The 18647-nt window shown below is 36.5% G+C and overlaps 1 protein-coding gene across 1 annotated transcript in view; it reads left to right on the top strand.

The window, feature by feature from the left end:
- dpp6a (dipeptidyl-peptidase 6a) overlaps positions 1 to 18647 on the top strand; it is a 395010-nt gene that overhangs the window by 186916 nt on the left and 189447 nt on the right. Inside the window, exon 2 of the mRNA XM_030123482.1 lies at positions 15469 to 15583. Within this exon, the coding sequence (XP_029979342.1) occupies positions 15469 to 15583 (115 nt within the window). The remainder of the gene's footprint in view (positions 1 to 15468; positions 15584 to 18647) is intronic.

Genomic DNA, 18647 nt, shown 5'->3' with positions numbered 1-18647 from the left:
AACAGAATTTAGTGATTGTACGTCAACGCAAAGTCTTTCCGCTGCTGGGCTGATGATTAAAGAACCCATCAGATCCGTGCCAGCATGAGTTACAGCAATTTGCTTCATTTGTTTTAATCTTTTTGGACTTAATAATGATGTAAAACAAGACTTTTTAACTGGTATTGTTGCACCTTACACAGTTAAATGAATAATTATGAGTGGGATTTTTCTTCATTATTTATATTAACTACAGTTTGTTTGACTCTGTTCAATTTAATACTTTATTGTCATTGTATAAAAAAACAAAAAAACAAAACAAAACACAATAAGATAAAAGTTCAAGCATCTTTCAGGGAGACGTAGCAATACAAAAGCAAAATTAAAGTGCAACTCCAAAGTGCAAAAGACTAGCATCAAACATAAGAAATGGAATGTAACAGTTCAGATGGCAGTACAGCTGTGTGTGTAGCTATGTGGGAGATGTGGTGTGGGGGGGTTGAGGGGGTGTAAAGTGTTCATTCAATGTCCTCACTGCATGGAGGTACAAGCTGTGACTCAGTCTGCTGGTTCTGGCTCAGATGGATCTGTATCTTTTACCCGAGGGTTGCAGATAAAACTGGTGATGTGCAGGGACTCAGTTAATTTTTCTGTTATAATAAAGATATTGTCGGTATTAGAGTCTCACTTTATCATGTTGCTAAGAGGCTACATGTATTTCTACTTTCTCATATTAAAAAAACTTGAAATTGTTAGTGTTTGGAATGTAGAGATCGGAAATTATGCTAAAGTTGCCAATATAACAGTATCAAACGAACCAAAACCAATGCCACGGGCCCTTTTTTTTTTTTTTTTTTTTTTTGATAACACAAGATACAAGTATAGACACGACACAGTAGACATGGTCCAAACATAGACCAAATAACCACAAAAACTGCCGGTCCATAAAAGATTTCAGTTAGTCAGTCCATCAGATAGTGGAAGTGTTCATTAGGTTTTAGGAACCGTAAGACCGCAAGTGGACAGAGAGTGACCGAAGGAAGGTCCTAAAGTACCGTCTACAATTGCGGAAAAAATTATTAGACCATCAAAAGTCATCAAAATCAATGGTTATACAATCAAGTATTTACTCCTGTGTGTATCATGTGACTAAAACAGACAAAAAAGAAAACATGGAGTGCCTGAAAGCACTGTTTTTGTCAGTATAGTACCATAGCTATTGATGTAAGAACTGAAGTGATTTTGGTTATTATCAAGAAAACCATGGAAAATGGATAGATATCAGCTCTGAAATAAAACTATTACGAGCTATTTTTGTTGTTATCATTATATTTGTCCAAACAAATGTACCTTTAGTTGTACCAGGCATTAAAATGAACAAGAAATTGAAGAAAACAGGGGATGGTCTAATAATTTTTTCTGCAACTGTATATCCAGAGGACATAGCCAGAAAACAGACTACCATACAGAGAGGTACAGAATACTTAGATGTGCCTGGTTTGACACTGTGTCTTTGTCTGTGTTGATACAGGCTGACACAAAAAAACGGGAACTTTTTAACAATCCAATAAAACCAAGAGTGATGGAAGAAAAATATTTTATTCATAGTAATTGAAACCTTAAAACATGCCATTTAAGAAACAATGATGGAATTTTCATTTTTTTTAAATTACAGGGTGACCCAAAAAAACGGGAATTTTTGAAGTGGGTATTGGCAGACATGAGCAAGTGGCAGTGACCTTGAGCAAGTAAACACACCCCCATTTTAGTAACCATTGGCGGCTGTGCGAGAATTGTTCGGTAACCGTGTGATCTCAAGATTCGGTAACGTTCCCTGGCCCCCTAGATCACCAGATTTGTCCGTTTGTGATTTTTTCTTGTGGGGCTATCTCAAGAGTAAAGTGTACACGACTCGACCAAGAACTCTGGATGAGTTAAAACAGAGAATTCAGGATGAAATTCGCAGTATCCCAGCTGAGATGTTGCAGCGGTCAATGAGGAATCTCAACAGCAGATTTCAAGAATGCATTCGTGAAGGAGGACGCCATCTACAGGAAGTCATTTTTAAAAAATGAAAATTCCATCATTGTTTCTTAAATGGCATGTTTTAAGGTTTCAAGGTTTCATTACTATGAATAAAATATTTTTCTTCCATCACTCTTGGTTTTATTGGATTGTTAAAAAGTTCCCGTTTTTTTGTGTCACCCTGTATCATCAACGCCACGGGCCCTTTAACCAAAATGTCAGAAATAAACAACTTTTAGAGTCGAAGATGGTGATTCTGTAATAAAAGCTAGAAGCACTGTTGTTGTTTTCACCATTTGACACGGCTCTAAATGAAAAGAATGGAGAAATAGCAGTGTTTGATTATGAAGTTTCATGAAAGTACAAAGTTATTATGTGATGTTATTATCTTTTCTAAGTTGCTGTTTGTTGATCTACGGTTCAGACTAAACTGTGACAGTTCTGACCTTGTTTGGATGATCGCAAACAGATCTTTAGTTCAGCTATTGACAACACAAACTGTACAGAAAACAGAGAGGATTTGTGGTTTTACTGTGGCTGTTTTCTGTCTGAAAACAGAGCTAAGCTAACAGAGCTATAATGTAAACTATCACAACAGCACAACAACCAAAGCAACTGAAACAGAAATGCGTTTTATGTTGAAGAAGAAAATCTGATGTTACCATTATACACCCAGATAGCAATTACCTTTGTCCGTTTTCTGACTTTGGACCAAATCTACATCTGATCCGTCTTTCAGCTCTTTTTAGCAATTCCGGAGTTTTGCTGGTTTACGGATTCGGCCCAGAACAGTTTCCCATCACACAACCAAGACGGATTTTCAAAGTTGTAATGCTGATCTGGACCAGAATTGTAATGAAAAATCTGGGCCAACATAATTCTTGTGTATATTCTAGATGTGATTGAACGGAGCTGGGCCAGAGCTGGACCGTTTCTGTAGAAAATCCATTTCGCGGAGCAGGACCTGTTTTGGCCCGATTTGCATTTGGACACCGGGATGGATCTGCCACATGGTTTCGGGCCGAGTCGGGGTGCGATTCTGTTCCAGCTCCGTCCCAGTATCTCTTTGCTATCTGGGCAGATGTGTGTAAACAATGAGCTTTATAATTTACTCAGTGAGTGATTCAGTCCCAGATAGCAATTACCTTTGGGCCGGATCCGCATTAAAGCCTCTACATCCGTTCATTGCTTACATCCGTTTTCTTACTTTGGACCAAATCTGCATCTGATCCGTCTTTCAGCTCTCTCTAGCAATTCCGGAGTTGTGCTGGTTTATGGATTCGGCCCAGAACAGTCTCCCATCACACAACCAAGACTGATTTTCAAAGTTGTAATGCTGATCTGGACCAGAATCGTAATACAAATCTGGGCCAACATAATTCTTGTGTATATTCTAGATGTGATTGAACGGAGCTGGGCCAGAGCTGGACCGTTTCTGCAGAAGATTCATTTCGCAGAGCAGTACCTGTTTTGGCCTGATGTGCGTTTGGACACCGGGACGGATCTGCCAAACGGTTTCGGGCCGAGTCGGGGTGCGATTCTGTTCCAGATCCATCCCAGTATCTCTTTGCTATCTGGGGTGTGTAGATACATGTTATTAATTTGTTGCTGGTTTTGATCATGTGTGTGTTCTGGTACGTGACTTCCTCCTGCTGTTTAGAGTTTGGAATACCAACACTGTAAAGCTGTATTCACACTTTGTTCTGGTTATTTGTAGGCATGAACCGATACCGATCCAAGTATCGGCTTTGGCTCCAATACTCAGTGTGTGTACTCGTACTCGTAAAAGACATCTGATACAAATGCACCGATACCACTTACGGCTGTGTGACATTCACAGTTCAGTGCAGCAGGTACGAGGAGAAGGAATAATGTGTGGGGAGTGTGAAGAGTGTGGAGATTTTTCAAAATAAATGACGACGATAAAAGTAACGCTGACTGCAAGTAACGTTAAAGACACAGACAGATACGGACGCAGCGTTCTGTCCGTCCTCTGTGTACATTCCATCCGTTTTCCAGGTGCTCGCGGATGCATAAACAGAATGAGAATACCAGCGGGAGTACGGAGCGGTGCGGACCGCCGCCAACAGAAGTGAAAACAAAACTTATCACTCATTTCTCTTTTCTCTTCCTGCTGAAGCTAAACTTTTAAACCTTACCAGTGAAAACGCTGCAATATTAGTATCACATTAGTGTTACCTCTGTCATCTCCATGTTTGTTATTACTGACTTTCTTCTTCTTCTTCTTCTCAAAAAACTTTACTCTTCTTCGAGGTATTTGTCCAGTATGGTTAATTCAGACCGGCGCCCCCTGGTGGATTAATTGAGAAATGCTCATTGCAACATATTAAATGTCAGTAGCAGCACTTTTTTCCAGTCAGACTAATGACAACGACAATAAAGCACATTTACAAAAGGAACTAAGAACTGGAATGGGATTATTAAGTACTCGTATCGGTACTCGGTATCGGCAAGTACCAGGAATGTGCGGTTTTTATTTTTATTTTATTTTATTGTATTTCTGTTTTTATTTTTTATTTTATTGTATTTCAAATTTCATCTTATTTCTTGCACTTCAAAAATTCTATGCATAATCAAATATTTTAATGTGCGCTGTTTTTATATTTATTTTTATTTTATTGTATTTCTCTCAAATTTCATTTTATTTCTTGATGTATAATCAAATCATAATGTATTTTAATATTGTATTTTTTCAATCAATGTGAAGCACTTTGGGCTACAATTTCTGTATGAAAGGTGCTATACAAATAAAGTTTCTTATTATTATTATTATTAGTACTCAAATGTAAGTACTCGTACTCGGTCTGGAAAAAAGTGGTATCGGTGCATCCCTACTTATTTGATTTAGATCGAATGCAGACTGTTTTTTGTTTGTTTGGGTCGCATCGCGTTCTCATTGCACCTTTTGCTAGTGGACCAAAATGAGTAAACAGAAGCACGCATGTGACGAACGTTGAATAGAAAAGTCGGCGGTGGGGTGAATCAGAGATGGCCGGTGTTGATGAAAACAAACATGGAGATGCCTACGTGCAGTTATCATTTTCGGAATATGTATTCTGTTTTTACAGACAAAAATTTACAAAAATAATGTTAACTGTCAAAAAATAACTAATTCGGTCCCAGTTTCGTAATATGGACGTCTGACCAAATGTCAATGAGACATTCAATCTCCTCATTGCTCCACATTTGTCCACAGCTCATTCATGGATGCAGCAAATAGCTCGGCTACTTCCAGCGGCTACGGTGGCTCGTCAAGCACAAAAAGGCTCATGGTTCCTCGGTTTGTTTTGGCTTGAGGCTGGTTATATTCACACCAGAAATGAACCAGCCCTGAGTCAGTTTGGAAGAGGTGGTCTCGGTCCGCTTGTTTGATTCGAATCAGAGGTCGCATGTTTGTATTCACAGCTAAAAAAAAAAGTCTGGACTTTCTGGGGAAACGAACTCTGGTCCCAACAAAGTAGGTGTGAATCCACCTTAAGAACCCCTATAAGAACGAAAAGTATCATATTCATATTTTCTACACGTGTCTTGTTTTTAGTTCATTCTTGTCTGTGAAATTACCTGCAGCCTCCCAACATCTTATTCATTAATTTCCCAGATCTTGCAGCTTTGGGTCTAATTTTCAGTTGCAATGAGTCTGTGCTTATTTTAACACATCAGGTCTGGCTAATTAGTCCAATCATTATTATAATTACAGATCAGAGAGGTGTGATCAGGAAGGTTAGGCAAGGTTGTCTGCACCCTTATCCAGTCTGATTATCGCTGTATCCCCCTGAGCCCAAAAACGTGAACTTCGTGGTGAGGTTTTCTTCGCCTACTCTTTTTTTTTTAATAGTCTATTTGTGGTTCAGTTATCTATGTGCTTCACCCCCCCAACAAGGTATGCAATGGATGTTCCTTATTCTCTTTCTGGCAGGGAGCTTCAAAGGATTTGTATTTGTTTATTTGGAGAGTTTCCAATGTCAATATGTTCCTGCAGAGAGCTGATCTATATGGAAATGCTATTTGACATTGACTCTTCAATCATTTTAAGCGTGCTATAGATGTATTAACATGCTGGATATTACTGTAGCAGAATGTGAAGAGAAGATAAATGAAGCTATTTCGAGTGGTGCCGATTTAAAGCGTCTGTCCATCTCTTGGCTTCTTCTACAGCGGAAGAGATCAACATTTACTTTGTCCGGACAGTTCGCTTAACTTTTGTACTTTTTTCTTGTCCGAGGCGGTGAAGCTCAGAGTACAGACTGTCTCCTGAAGTAGATAGGTCGCTAGTTTTTGATGAATTGTCCTTGAAAACATAGAATAAGGAGGTTTTAGAGCTACTACTTTTTCACTGGGGATTGAGATGTTTGTCTAAGACAGGGGTGTCAAACATGTGGCCTGGGGGCCAAAACCGGCCCGCCAAAGGGTCCAATCCGGCCCCTGGGATGAATTAGTAAAATACAAAAAATTACACTGAAGATATTAACAATCAAGGATGTCAAAATAAATGTAGTTCAATTCCATCTAAAGTGGGTCAGACCAGTAAAATACTATCGTAATAATGTATAAATAACGAAAACCACATATTTTTTTTTATCTTTTAGTGTAAAAAAAGTAAAATTACACAAATGTTAACATTTACAGACTAGCCTTTTACAAAAAATGTGAAAAACCTGAACAAATATGAACAACCTGAAATGTCTTAAGAGAATTTAAGAGTAATTTTACCAATATTCTGTCTGTTATTAAATATTTTGTGCATTTGTAGATCCACTGTGATCTGTACGTTGTAATGAAAATGTAAAAATGAGAAGCTAAGGCCAAATAATGGCATAAATTGTTAAAATTGCACTTTTTTTCTTAATAAATATCATTTTGGTCATGGGTCATGTTTTTCCATATTTTTTAAAAGATAGTTTGTAGATGTAGAAATTTTGTTTACTTTTTTCACTCTAAAACAAAAATTAGACATACAAATTTTGGAATTGATATTATTTATGTATTATTATGTTATTATTTTAATGATCTGGCCCACTGCAAATCATATTGGGCTGTATGTGGCCCCTGAACTAACATGAATTTGACACCCTTGGTCTAAGACATGCCGCGATTTTGTTCCCAATTAGCCGTGTTGTGTAACTGATAATTTCACAAAATTACCCAGATTTTTAAATGAGTCCTTTTACTTTTATCGAATCCATTTTTGTAGCACGCATTATGAGACATACTGGAAATGAAGCTATTTCAACTGGTGCTGATTTAAAGCGTCTGTCCATTACTTGGCTTCTTCTACAGCAGAAAAGATCAACATTTACTTTGTCCATACAGTTCGCTTAACTTTTGTACTTCTTACTTGTCCGAGGCGGTGAAGCTCAGAGTACGGACTGTCTACTGAAGTAGATAGGTCGCTAGTTTTTGATGAATTGTCCTTGAAAACATAGAATAAGGTGGTTTTAGAGCTACTACTTTTTCACTGGGGATTGAGATGTTTGTCTAAGACGTGCCGTGATTTCGTTCCCAATTAGCCATGTTGTGTAACTGACGATTTCACAAAATTACCCAGACATTTAAATGAGCCCTTTTACTTTTTATCAAATCCATTTTGTAGCACGCATTATGAGACATACTGTAGCTCATCCAACAGAAGATCTACTGTTGTTTCAGCATGTGAATCCATACACCCACACAAAGACAGATAAGGTTGTTAAATTTAAGTCGCCAGAGATGCTGTGATGGAATCATGCCCAGTTTCAGATCTGCACATATAATAACGAACAGTCATCGCTACAGTCATTGCTCAGCATTGCGTAGGGATTTCTGTCTTCTCTTTTATTGTGCATTACACAGTTTGAGTGTTCTGTCTTGCCTGTTTTATATCCTGTTATTGCATGTAAGTAGCGACTCTCTGCAGAGCAACTGTAAAATCCCACTCCATTTTCTCTGCAGTTACATAATGTATTGACCCCAACAATCAGCAGTGACACTCATTGGAAAAAGAAAAAAAAAGTTAAAAAACTCTGGTAAGATTTTCATTTCTGTAGGAGGAAAAAAAAAAAACAGATTGTGCCAGAGAGATCGCTCAGCACAAAATTAGAGAAAATAAATCCCATTGTGCAGTCTCAGCTCCTAACCTGCATCATTGTGTTGTATCAGATCTCAGCTCAATAAGATCAGTCATTACAGAGCATGTGTGCGGCATATGTTTATAGATCTGCGCGTGGCACAGCCGTATTTATTCTTTAATTTAGCGCCGAGTGTTATTACATAAATATTCTGCCTTCACAGGTATTGATTTCAAGTTGCTCTGTTTTCTGACTCTTTTTAATTAGGCCTTATTTTTTTTCTAAATTTCACGCTACGGCTGTAGAAGTATTATTAATTTTTATTCATAGGGGCTTCTTCGAGTTGAAACTTTTCTAAGGCTTCCAATGTAACAAAACAGTCACATTATTCAGAAAGCAAAACCAAATAACGGCCTCTCTATTTATTTATTTATTACTGTGTTTGGTGTTGTCTCGACATGAGTGTAGCCATATATATTTAACTTGTTCCTGTTCTAATGAATGCATGTAATGGGCAGTGTGGTAAATAGTCCCAATTGTGCTTATCTGCAGGCTAATGATGTCATGGGCTCTTTTCAATTAAGGTGGGAATAAGGTCACTAAAAGGTTTGCTTCATAGCTCAGCCATTCACCGTCATTAAAGCCTCGTCGTTTATTCATTAGCACCACAGCCACAGGTCCCCGAAGCACATGGTCTGCTTCGTTCTTTTTATCCTCTATAAACTAATTAGTAACTTGTTAATCCTTCAGTAACAGTTTGGGCTTTGCATGCTTCCTGTGGAGTTTTTCTGTTTGTGGATCTGCTGCCCTTTGTCTTCGTGTTCGCCAGACGGATTAGAGTGTGAGGTGGGAAAGTATATTGCTGATTTTTCATGTTAAATTTTCCCAACTGGAGAATGCACACATTCTTATATCTGCAGTGGTATTATGTTTGGTAATGTATTCTCAGATTTTATTCATCACTTTTAACCCAAGCAGCCATTGGTGACACAAAAAATCTTCTGATCTAAACTGTTTAATACCTGTTTATCCACTAATCCTATCAATACATGTGAATAATTGGTGCAAAATGCAGTTTGTCGTCTTTTCATGGTCATCATATATGACCCATTTGGGCGTTCAGAGGCTCTGTAGTGAATGTGGAAATACCGTCATGTTCTGTAACATTGATTCACCAGTAAAGCCAATGGAGTTGGATCAATGACAGTGGATGGAGACACTGGGTTTATGTTCAGTTAATGATATCTTTGCTGAAAAAGTCACTGTTTCTTCAGTTGTCTCTGTGTCTGATATAATATCCTTCAACTTTAATATGAGCTTTTATAAACATCTACATCACTGGTGTCAAACATGTGGCCCGGGGGCCAAAACCGGCCCGCCAAAGGGTCCAATCTGTCCCCTGGGATGAATTTGTGAAATGCAAAAATTACACTGAAGATATTGACAATCAATGGTGTTAAAATCATTTTAGGTCAGTTCAATCTAAAGTGAGTCAGACCAGCAAAACACCATCATAATAACCTATAAATAAAGAAAACCACAAATTTCTGTCTTTGTTTTAGCATAGAAAAAAGTAAAATTACAAAAAAAAAAAATTACATTTACAGACTAGCCTTTTACAAATAATTTCAATAACCTGAAATGTCTTTAGAGATGTAGAATTTTACCAATATTCTACCTGTTACTACATGTTTTGTGTATTTGTAGATCCACTGTGATCTGTAAGTTATGATGCACATGTATAAATGATAAACTAAAGTGCAATATTACTAAAATTGCACTTATTTTTCTTTAGAAATTTTGGGTTGCTCATATTTGTTCATGTTATGTTCAAGTAGAGTTTGTAGATATAAACATTTTCATTATGGAATTTGACTTTTTTCACTCAAAAACATAGAGAAAACTTTGGTGTCGACATTATTTATCAGTTCTTATCCTATTATTTATATTATTTTACTGGTTCGGCCCACTTTATAACATATTAGTCTGTATGTGGCCCCTGAACTCAAACGAGTTTGACACCCCTGATCTACATGATCAGTAAATTAAATGAAGGAAAATACCTGATGTTCACTGAAAAAAATACAAAATACAGAGGATTATGTCATAATAAATTGTGATAAATCACTTGAGAAAACTTTAATATAGAGAAAAAAATATTCAGGAACTGCCACAAAAGTAAGACTGGGTCTATATGGGTAAAATCTGACTTGATGGAATTCAGAAATAAAGGACTATAATTATAAGTACTCGTATATTGCAGCCTGTTTATTTATCTTTTGTCAAATATCTGCATAATTGTTTCCAAAAGAAGCTGCTACGTTTAAAAAGTAAAATGTGCATTATATAACAGTCAGTGATGTATCCTTTTTGGGTTTTATTTTTATTTAATTATATACGTTCTGTAAAATGTAAGACAGGACTTGTAAAAATTACTGCCTTCTTGCACCCATGGCAAAATTTGTTCTGTTATTGATAGATTTTGCAGAAAAGTCACTTTTTCTTCAGTTTTATCTGTTTCTGATACTTTAATCAACTTTAATCTGAGATTTTATGAACATCTACATGATTAGTAAATCAAATATAGGAAAATACAGGGTGTCCCATAAGTCTCCATACATAGGAAAAATAAACGTTTCTTGACATAAACCATTTTTATTTATATAATATGCTCTATATGACTGCCATTTTGTCGGGAACACATTTCAATGTGTGTCTGCTGAAGAATTATAAAGAAGAAATATAAAGAAATACATGTTAGAACCATATATGTATGGAATGTATTAAGTCTCCTATGTATGGAGACTTATGGGACACCCTGTAGATGATTTACACTGAACAAACACAAAATAAGAAGGATAATATTACAATCAAGGTTGATAAATCACGTAGAGGAGTAATATTTTGCTTTTTTAAATGGAGTTATGCATTTTAAAACATTTTTACATAAAATGTAAATGCTATGCTTGGGTCAGAATTCTTCATTAATTCAACTCCACAGGTCCATCTTCAACCCTATTTCTGAGTAATGACACCAGGAAGGTCATTTTGAGCGCTGGCCCTTTAAATGCACATGACCCCCCCCAACCCCCAGGTTGTTGACTGTGCTGCTCTGTCCTGTTCAGCCACTTGTGTTCGTTAATACAACCAACAACTGAACATTTTAGATAACTGGCTCAAACTTTTGACATAGTTTCCATATGGACTACAATCGCTGCTGCTGATAAACAATTATGTCATACTCGGAGAAATGTTCGTCAGAAGTCTCGACCTTATATGTGCAAATGTTGTGACGTAACTAGTTTTAAAATGTAACAAATTAAGCAGGAATTGAAACAGGTTGTAGAAATCCACTCGATTTTTGTCAAAATGAATATAAAGATAGCTTTGCAGCATCTGGAGGGTTCAAATTCAAACTTTTTGAACTATTAGGGTCCAAATACTCAAATAAATGAACCAAAGACTAATAAAAGTGGGTTTAGCAAAATATGACCCCTTTAAGAAAGTTTAAATATAGAGAAAAATTCATTTAGGAACTGCTACAAAAATAGCATTGGGTCTTTATGGGTTAAAGCATGCCTCTAATGCCATTATTTTTTATCATGTTGGATACAGAATATGAAGCAATATGTTCAACTGGCTTGGTTTGTTTGTTGGAAATCTGTGAATTATTACACTATGTCACTCATCATGGCAGTTCAGTTTATTAAGTGTATAATTTATCCATCAATCATTTGCCATATGATTTGAATTCAGTCTCAGTCTTGTCAACACTGTTTTACCAATTATTAACCTATGCATAGCAGTGAGCAGAGAGAAGTAACTGTCATTTTTATATATCATTAAATACATTGTAAAAGTGCTATATGTAGTGTTTCTACATAGGAAAATACCTGAAACTATCACTACAGTGTTTAGTATAAAGAGTTCGGAAGTTCTGCGAAAGATACCATTGAAATATGAGATATGAACTAGGGATGCAAATGATTGAGTAATTCATTAATGACCTTGTCGATGGATTAATTGATAACTAGCGATTTTCCTGAGAACCTGAATTTTTCTTTCAGTGGGGTCTATAAGAATAAAAGCTAAATATTGTTTATATACTTCATGAAAAAAGCATGTCATATTCCTTAATGACTGATTTATTGTGCCATGGGATACAGTACAGGCAATGACATTTATTGAGTAGAGCTAAATAAATTCTGCAGAGAAATTAAATAAAATAAATGGATCTGAAGAGGGGCAGTTTAGAAGAAATGGACATTTCTGACTTTGCATCACTGACATGATGGAGTGAGATTTCAGCAAGGGAATGGATCTCCAGGAGCGGGAGATGCCGTTAATTGTTTAGATCCCTAATGTGAACTGTGAGTACTAAAAAAATAGTACCGGGTACCAGATTCCAGGTTGTTTCACATAATGGAAATGCAAAAAGGCTGAGTCAAGTCGAGCCGGTATCACACAGTGGAAACGTAGCATAAGACAGGGTGTTATTTTGCACTACTGTCAAAATAACCAGCTATGGGTTTTAGTTTGAAGAAGAAAATCTGGTGTTACCATTAGGGGTGCAAATGATTGATTAATTCATTAATCATTAGTTGGTAGACCTTGTCAACTTATTAATGATTAATTGATAAGTGATGATTTTCTTGAGAACCTGAATTTCTGTTTCGATAGGGTCTATAAGAATAAAAGCTAAATATTTTTTTAAATACTTCATGAAAAACGCATGTCATATTCCTTAATGATTGATTTATTGTACCATCAGATACAGTACAGGCAATGATATTTTTTGGAGTAGAACTAAATAAATTCTGCAGAGAAATTAAATTAAATAAATGGATCACTTTAGAAGAAATGGGTATTTCTGACTTTGTATCACTGACATGATGGAGCGAGGTTTCAGCATGGGAATGGATCTCCAGGAGCGGGGAGATGCCGTTAATTGTTTAGATCCCTAATATGAACTGTGAGTACTAAAAAGAATAGTTCCAGGTATCAGATTCCAGGTTCTTTTATTTAATGGAAATGCAAAAAGGCCGAGTCAAGTCGAGCCGGTAGTGGAAACGTGGCATAAGACACTGTTATTTTGCATGACTGTCAAAATAACCAGGTATGAGTTTTAGTTTGAAGAAGAAGATCTGGTGTTTCCATAATAACACGTGTGTGTAAACAGTAAGCTTTAGACTTTATTCAGTGAGTGACACAGTCTGTGGATACAAAGCGTTGATTTGTTGGTGATTTTGGTTAGGGGTGTGTATTGAGTGTACAAGAGTCTGTCGATATGATACAAATCACAATACTATGATCACGATACGATATAACACAATATATCATGATATATTGAGATATTGTTAAACGGCAGTTTTTATATTGGTTTTGTTTCTTTTTTAAAAGATTATTTCCTGAAAGAATGGAATTCCACCAGAAATATGCACAAAAACTCAACGTATTTTTATTTGGTTTACGATCGTCTCTGTGCATATGTATTTAAAAGTGTGCCTAAGGCAGGGGTGTCAAACATGCGGCCCAGGGGCCAAAACCGGCCCGCCAATGGGTCCAATCCGGCCCGCGGGATGAATTAGTGAAATGCAAAAATTACACTGAAGATATTAACAATCAAGGATGTTAAAATAAATTTAGTTCAGTTCCATCTAAAGTGGGTCAGACCAGTAAAAGACTGTCATAATAAACTATAAATAATGAAAACTACAAATTTTTCTCTTTGTTTTAGTGTAAAAAAAGAAAGTAAAATTACACAAAAATGTTAACATTTACAGACTAGCCGTTTACAAAAAATGTGAAAAACCTGAACAAATATGAACAACTTGAAATGTCTTAAGAGAATTAAGAGTAATTGTACCAATATTCTGTCTGTTATTAAACGTTTTGTGTATTTGTAGACCCACTGTGATCTGTAAGTTGTAATGAACGTGAAAATGAGAAGAAGAAAAAAAAATCATTTTGGTCATGGTTCATGTTTTTCCACATTTTTTAAAGGATACTTTGTGGGTATAAAAATTTTGATAGTATACAGTAATTATACTGTTTTCACCCTAAAACATAGAAATTAGACATACAAATTTTGGAATTGATATTATTTATGTATTATTGTTATTATTTTAATCGTTCGGCCCATTTCAGGTCATATTGGGCTGTATGTGGCCCCTGAACTAACATGAGTTTGACACCCCTGGCCTAAGGTAAAACCTAAGTCCTGTGATCATAAATCTGTCAGTTTCGTATGTTGACCAAGATGTGACCTATCCTAAGAACTCTAGTGACACAAAGGAATCCTAACTAATCCTGACTAATACTAATACTGACTAATATGTGATTAAACTTAAGAATTCAACTATCTAAATTAAAATAATATTTCACAATTAAATTGACACTTTGGCAATATTGTCATAGAACAAACTTTTTCCTTTTTGCAGAAGACATTATTTTGGACGCTATTAAGATAAGGTTGAGCTAATCTAGCTCCGTACTGTAAGTTCCAACCACATTCAGAGTTGTCAGCAGCTGCTGACTGGACTGTCTTGAATTGTTACCATAATATATTGTGAAACTTTTGCTCATTAAATTTTACGCTGAACCTAGCCACTTGCTGCACACCACTATGTGTCAAATGCATTTCCTCAGCATATTATTGGATTTGGGAATGAACAAGAAGCCCGCTTTCCTGGTTACTGCTTTTCTTTTCTTTTTCTTTTACATATATATATATATATATCCTGCATTGATGCTTTGACTTTCATGCTATTTTTTTAAAATCCGTTTTCCTTTAAAACAATATTAAACCGCAATAAGTTCATTTGTTCCTACGTTTGTCGGTCATCCAAAACAAAGAAGGAATTGCCTCAAGGTTGCTCATAACTCAAACTCATTTTCCCAAGCCCAAAGCTTCTCCCTGCACTGTTGTCAAGCATGCAATTCAGCGACGTGTCGTAGGCTCCATTTTTATCTGTCACATTCGTTTGCGGGTGATGGCCGCTGATGCTCGGCTCATTAAGAATTCTCCCCCTCCTCCTCCTCCTGCTGCTGCTGCTGCTGCATGTCTCCTTGAGAGCAGAAAGGCTGTGACTCTGGCTCACGATCGTCCTTGACTGACACCCCCCCACACATCTTTTCTTTCTGAATTTTCAATTTATATTTCCTGTGATTCTTTTTTTTTTTTTTTTTTTTATTCTTTCACTTACTTTAGTCTGGTGAGATATCTCTATTCTGCTTTGTTCTTATCTGCTGCGCTGTCAATTTACTTTCATTTCTTTTTCATGCCGTCTTCATAAAAACATACTGATTCCCTCTCACACTAGTCTGTTTACTGTTTCTGACCATGTCTTTTTCTTCCTCTCTCTCTCTCTCTCTCTCTCTTTTTTTTTTCCCTTTCTAGGAGCTGGTGGGCAGTAACCCTCCGCAGAGGAACTGGAAGGGAATAGCGATCGCCCTTCTTGTCATTCTGGTCATCTGCTCGCTGATCGTCACCTCCGTCATCCTGTTGACACCAGGTACGTGGCGCAAGACAACGGGGAGGAGCCAGCGACGCTATATGGCACACATCGCAGTGTTTACAAGGCTATTATTATGCACGGACATGCCCATTAGTTTCACAATCAATCTCATGCCTAACAATGCAAAGAATAACTCATGTCTCAGTGTGTGCGTACCACCCTCTGATGTAACAACTCGCACATACGCACAGTAATATACCATTCAGCTTCTGCCTGGTCACTCTTGCTGTATCAGCCACATTTAGTGAAGGTCAGTAAACCTCGTTGAAGTCGACTTGTGCGACACCGCTTTCTTCACGGCTTCAATCTCCATCTGTCGCCTTCACTTAGTCACTATTTTTTTTTCTTTTCACTCGCATTTTGGACTTTTAAATTCCTCGTTTCATTTGAAGGTGACCTTCAGGTTTTCTATTCACGCATTTACATGAAAATGCAATCAACAGGCCATCTGTTTTTATTCAGATTTGTACTATTTCTTGATGTTTTATGCTTCGCCAGCTCCACATCAGTCAATATAACTCCCTATCGCCGTGCCCTGTAATTCACTTCCAAAGACGGTAATCGCCGTGGCTTTGTTTATGTTTTGCTGTCACAGTCGATTTCATGTAATGTCTTTGAGGATAGCAAATCAGGGTCAGACATTAGAAAATGACACTTAGCGCTTGCTTATAAGCCTAAGAAATATAGACAGGTGTCAGAGCTGTGGTATCGCTAGCGTAGGCGGCAGGTGTCAAAGCAGCGAGCCCTAAAAAGCCTCGTCACCTCCCTAGCTGTTTATTTTGGACTCAGATGAACTTGAGCCGCTAATGTTGCGCCTCGGAACAAGGTGGACCAGCGGGAGTCGGACAGAAAGTGTAGATGGGGCAGGTGGTGGATGCAGCCTGTGCCTCGCCCTAATCCATTGCCTCCCTGTGAGCTCAGTCAGAACTACTGTTCCGCTCCAAGTCTTGACACAAGCCGAGCCCTCGCAGCAACTCACCGGCCCCCAGAAGGCTGCTGGTAATAAGAGGCGTTTCTACAGGATATGTGGTATTTTAGAGGATATCATAGGATATCATAATATGCTCTGGTCTCATCCAATGCATTTCTAAAAGTCTGTTAGCGTCAATTAAGCACGCAGAATAACTGACATGAGGGTGAGGATGGTGCATCTCCATAAATCATTTCTGAAGGACAACAGTTTGTGCAAACGCAATTTATTCTGCTCCTTTCCAGGGTTATGACATTCAGCGTGGATTGTTAATTGAATCCCTGGACTCTCAAAAGTCAAATATATAAATTTTTTATTTATTAATTTTCTGTAGCTACTTTAAGGAAAGTAGTTTTTTCTGAAGTTTTAATGAATAAACACATACAATAACTAGGAATGCTTTTACATTTGGGCTATTTTGAGCTACTTTTAACAAGATTTAACACATTCATTATGTTAATTATTGGAGTGAACTATTGTGTATGCCAGATTTCTTGCAACCAGATTTTTTTTTAAATCTTTTATTAAATACAACTATAAAAAACTAAATATATATATATATATATATATATATATATATATATACATATATATATAATGAGAAAAAAAGGAAGGCAGAATTCTGAGATTAAAGTCAGAATTCTGAGAAAAAAGCCAGAATCCAGACTTTTTTTCTTAGAATTCTGACTTTAATCTAATAACAATGAAATAATAATAATAATAAAATAATTAAAAAAAAATATTTCAAACAGTCAGAATTCTGCGATTAACCCTTTCATGCATGAATTATGAGAAACTTTGACAAGATTTTTTTTCTTGAGTGTTTTTATTCCTCCTTAGGCGTGGAAAAAAAAATTGCTATTGAGTTTTTTCATGTAGTTACAAAAATGTCCATGCATTTAATTTTTGAAGTAAAGAAACATGTGTTTAAAACCCAACATCAAAAAGTGAGATAAAAACAATGAAATAAAAACCTTTTAATCCTGCTAATCTGATGTTTTCTCACATTTTAACATATTCTAATGCTAGTTATTACTTACTTCATGTAGATAATATGCACAAAAAAAAAAACCTTTTTGTTTTACCAAAAACAATTGATTTATACTCAAAAATGTTAGTGCAGATCAGGTTTATCTAAAACAGCACAGTTACAGTAATGGTATAAATGTCAGTGTATGGGATGGTGCATAGGTGTACACTGTGTTGGCTGATATGGAACTAAAACAACAAAATCCAATGTTATATACAAGAGGAAAAAAAAGGGTTAAAGTCACAATTCCAAGAAGAAAGCCAGAATCCAGACTTTTTTTCTCAGAATTCTGACTTTAATCTCAAAACAATTATTAAAAAAAATATTTCAAACAGTCAGAATTCTGAGATTCAAGTCAGAATTCTAACTTCTTTCTCAGAATTCTGACTTTTTTTTTCAGAATAATATATATATATATTCCAGTGGCCCTAATCCTCTTCCATACATATGTGATCCACGCCCTTCCAGGTATGCTTCCAGGGCTATCCTACAATGTTTTCTTTTTGCTTTAAGACAAGAAATCAATGTAATGAAGCATTTCTCCGCAATGTAAATGAATTAGAACAGTATTCAAGTACTTTAGGGAGAGTTTCTCTATTAAAATGCAAAATCCAACAGTCATTGAAAACAACTTATTTTTCCTGTAATTACACATCTAGGACGAATGTTTCTGAAACAAAGGGACCCTGTTCTTAGCAGTGTAGCTCATGTTAAGAGTTATGAGGTAGCATGTTATTTGTACTGTGTTATGGGGGTTTGTTGATGGATGTTTCTCTGCCAGACTGGCCAGCCAGTGTCTAACTGCTTCTGACAAGCACTTTGTCTCACACATGCAGACACACAAATATACACTGAATTCAGGTCTCCTTTTCCCTTTTTTTTGACAACCTGTGTCTGTTGTAACTGATAGCTCCGTATTACTAAGGGGCTGCTCTGTTCTCTACATCAATATCACTGGTTCAGATGTTCACTATTGGTACAGAAGTATTTTTTTCAGACTGACAGATGTCATTCTGCCTGACAGCTTTCAGAAACTGTGACTCACTGTCTCACTATGTTAT

This window comes from Sphaeramia orbicularis, chromosome 20 (assembly GCF_902148855.1).
Source record: "Sphaeramia orbicularis chromosome 20, fSphaOr1.1, whole genome shotgun sequence".
NCBI lineage: Eukaryota > Metazoa > Chordata > Actinopteri > Kurtiformes > Apogonidae > Sphaeramia > Sphaeramia orbicularis.
Note: the sequence above shows the minus strand (reverse complement) of the source record. Positions and strands in the feature narration are given on the sequence as shown.